Below are 3,793 nucleotides of genomic sequence, written 5' to 3'. Positions count from 1 at the left end.
GGAGAGGAGAGGGACGACAGTACGGAGGAAGATTCAGACGGATAAGTAACTCGTCACCAAGAAACGAGAGAGCATCGTTCCCAAGGTCCATTGCACCTGCTGCAACTTGCTGCCACACACAGCACACACATCCTCCTCAATGTCCAGCGGGTGAGTCCGGATGCCACACACTTGTTTTTCTTAACAGTACTCGATATTTTTCTCAAATGTCATTTTTTTTTACCGAGAAAACTGGCATTTTCAGATTGGCACCAAATCATTTTGGTATGACTCTGCGCAGCCAACTGTCAAAATTTTCAACGATACATCTCCAAGGATCCGATACTTTTTTATTGACCGGAGAGGGCAATCTATCAGACTTCCCCGCGTTAATATTGTTGATACATTAAGGAAACGTATATTAAACTTATCCTGCGCACAGAGGAGGCAGTTGGGCTCCACGGCAGATGGGGAGACAAAAGGAGAAACCGAGTGAAAAACTGAGACAAAGGACGTTGGGAATAACCTCCTTTGCTGCGCCTGATGTAGTCGGGACGCGTCATTTTACCAGGAAAAAACATGAAATACCATTGTATTAATGTGTTTTTCCCCCAATATTGCTTGCAAGACAATCCATCTTGGGTTTACATCTCGATCTCAATCCAATCCAGCTAACGGCACTACAACATACAGATTTTGTTCCCACTATATTTTGTTTGACTATTCGCAAATCATTAAAACTTCTATTCATTACTGTTCTCATAGTTGCAGTCTAATTATATTAAAAAGTTGTGCCTCTTCTCAATTTTTGAAATAACTCAAATCATTTTTCCTCCTCTTGTGGTTTTATTTCAGTATGACGATGGATCACGCTTTCCTGCCTCGGTCCATCTGGACCGGTGACAGTAAATTCCTCCAGCAGCATCCAGCAGATCTCTACACCAGTGTGGTCGTTACGCGCAGCATCCCTGCAGGCACGTGCTTTGGTCCATGTGTGCTCCAAAACACTTTCTACGACACTATCGCCTTCATAGCGCAGAAATCCTGTGACAAGAGAGCGAAATCCTATGTGTTCAGGGTGAGTTTTACGATGTTGTTGTCAGTTACAACATGGACATCAAGTCTTGTATATCAACTCTGAACATATTCAACTGAATGAATTACCACTGAACTAGATTTATTTGTTTATTTCAATTGGACTGAATTTACACATCTGATGTCCCTTATTTATTCTACGAGACTAGTTTTATGCTGTCGAGCTGTTGTCATGAAGCTGCTGTCTTGGGTATTTAAATATTTACAAACGTGTATTCATTAATTTAAACGATTGCAACCTGCTGATTACCAATGTAGATCTATGTGTGTGTAAGTAGAATGTGGGAGGTCATGTAAAACGTCAATGATTCCTGTCAACAGGTGGATCCCGAGGCCATGCGTAATTCTGCGCTGGTGCTATCCTGGCTGCGGCTCGTGCAGGCTGCGCGTAATCTAGAGGAGCAAAACACAGAGGCCTTTCTGAAAGCGGGTCAGCTGTATGTGCGGACCATCCGGGACATCCGCCAGGAGGAAGAGCTACTGGTGTGGTACGACCGGGATCTGTCTCACCTATTGGGCTTCACAGACATGATGAGAGGATCAAGTGAAGGTGAGGCAGAGCTCTTAAAAGTGCAAAGTCAGGATACTGACAGGGCTTCTGTGCCAAGACATGGGCCAAGTATTCTTTATTCAAGATGTATATTATGTATGTAAATGAGGATGTAAAGTTAAATTAAATTGTCACATCATACGATGTTTGTGTCTTTCAGAGTTCAGATGCGGAAGATGTAACCAGGTCTTCCAGAATGATTATCCTTTCCTGGCTCACTGCCGTTTCCTGTGTCCGCAAGTAAAGACTGACGCCTGGACCCACGAGATTTACGAGCACAAGCATGTGGAACATAAGAGGCAACACCGAGTGACGGATTTCCATAACATCGCCAGAGATTTAGAGCACAAAAGATCCGGCGGCAACGAGGACGCGGAGATCTCCCCCAAGAGAAGGAAATACGAGGAAACCGTGTATCCCAAGTGGCGGAAAACGGTTCTGTTGGAAAAAACGAATATTTCAAACGATGACAATATCACACCGCTGCTTAAGGGCTATGACCAGGAGGCAGGAGACGCATCTTCCTCTGCGGGAAAACTGAGAGGTGATAAGATCAAACCGGATCATTTGGGATGTAAAACTGATACACTGACACATGACAGAGAGACGGACGCACGGTCGGAGGCGGGCGAGAGCTCCGGGGTGCGCTCGAGCGGCAGCAGCGCATTTTCTCTGGTCCTGTCCAACAGTCAGGGCGAGCAGAAAAGCGCTTTCTGTAAACCGAGTAAAAGAACTTCCCCTAATGACCCCGTGCCCCAGGAACATCTCAGCCGCGCTTCAACAGCCCCCTCTAGCCGCCTAGGGGAGATGGCCGATGCCTTCACCTCCAGGACAGTTATGGGATACAACAACCTGGTGGCCTCTAACATCCTGAGCGGTGACTTACAGGCCGTACCCTCCCCGGTCGCGTTAAACAACTCTTTCCATTACGCGCCGGAGCACTGGTCCAGGAACATTGGCGTCCAGTTGCAGACAACATCGTCTCTAACGATCCTTCCGCCGACTTTCACCTCATTCGGCGTGTCGGTGCAGAACTGGTGCGCCAAATGCAACCTGTCCTTTCGCATGACCTCCGACCTAGTCTTCCACATGCGCTCTCACCACAAGAAGGAGTTCGCGGCGGAGACACACGTGAGGAGGAGGAGGGAGGAGAAACTCACCTGCCCGATCTGCCACGAATACTTCCGGGAGCGGCACCACCTGTCCAGACACATGACATCTCATAACTGAGACAAGAAAGGACAAAGAAAAACTTTAATTTATTTCCTAAATGATGCTCGTATTGAAAAAAGGTTTAGACTCCAGATTCACATCGAGACTTTGGTGTATAACAGTGAATGTAGGTAGCTGTAAATAAATAAATAAACAAATAAATAAATAATAGCAGAAGGGACAAACGTGGCCGTCACAGCCCGTCCACTAGATGACGATAGAGGTATGTGTATGCTGATCTCACTGCAGTTTGTTGTCTCTCCTTTAGCCCCCGTGTGTTAGGTTGGTGATCATTTTGTGCCTTATGGAACTCAGGAGGGAAGAAAGATGGCGAGATGTCTAGGACAGCCCACGATTGTCATAAATATCTGCTTTTATTATTTACAAGCTTCTCTCTGATTTGTACAAGAGATGTGGATTGAGTGTGTTTGCACATTCGTTTTGAAATCTAAAATGATGAAAATGAACCAGACGTGTCGAGTGTTTTATTCCAGCACCATGTTGGGCGTCAGTTTTTGTCTGCTCCAACAGGCGGCGACTGAGACCGACTTTTCTGTTTCCCCCCTGCAGATTATTAAATATAATGAACATGTATCAAATATGTTTGCTTTGTGATGAGACTGTCCTGAATGCATTGGTGGAATGCAACTACGTTTACTCAAGCACTGCACTTGGGTATTTTCATTTTATGTTACTTTATATTTTTACTCCACTACATCAGAGGGAAATATTGTACTTTTAACCGGCGGTGGAAGAAGTACTCAGAGCTTTTACTTCAGTAAAAGTAGTGATACCATATTGTTTCTTAGTCCTGTATTAAAGATGTTACTTAAGTAAAAGTACAAAAGTATCAAAATGTACTCAAAGTGAAAAAAAATCAGAATATTATATTATTAAACTGTAATTATTGATAGATTAATGTAAATATCACTTTAATGTTGCAGCTGATAAAGGTGG

The 3,793-nt window shown here is 44.5% G+C and overlaps 1 protein-coding gene across 1 annotated transcript; it reads left to right on the top strand.

Moving 5' to 3' along the window:
* Window positions 1-841: 841 nt before the first annotated feature.
* znf488 (zinc finger protein 488) lies at window positions 842-2,854 on the top strand (the record flags this gene model as incomplete). Its single annotated transcript, XM_083923242.1, has 3 exons — window positions 842-1,057; window positions 1,396-1,624; window positions 1,785-2,854. 3 exons carry the CDS (start codon window positions 842-844, stop codon window positions 2,852-2,854), a joined length of 1,515 nt encoding a protein of 504 aa, XP_083779368.1.
* Window positions 2,855-3,793: the final 939 nt, after the last annotated feature.

Source organism: Echiichthys vipera (genome assembly GCF_963691815.1).
Source record: "Echiichthys vipera genome assembly, chromosome: 11".
NCBI lineage: Eukaryota > Metazoa > Chordata > Actinopteri > Perciformes > Trachinidae > Echiichthys > Echiichthys vipera.
The sequence above is the reverse complement of the archived record's forward strand: the minus strand, read 5'-3'. Positions and strand labels throughout refer to the sequence as shown.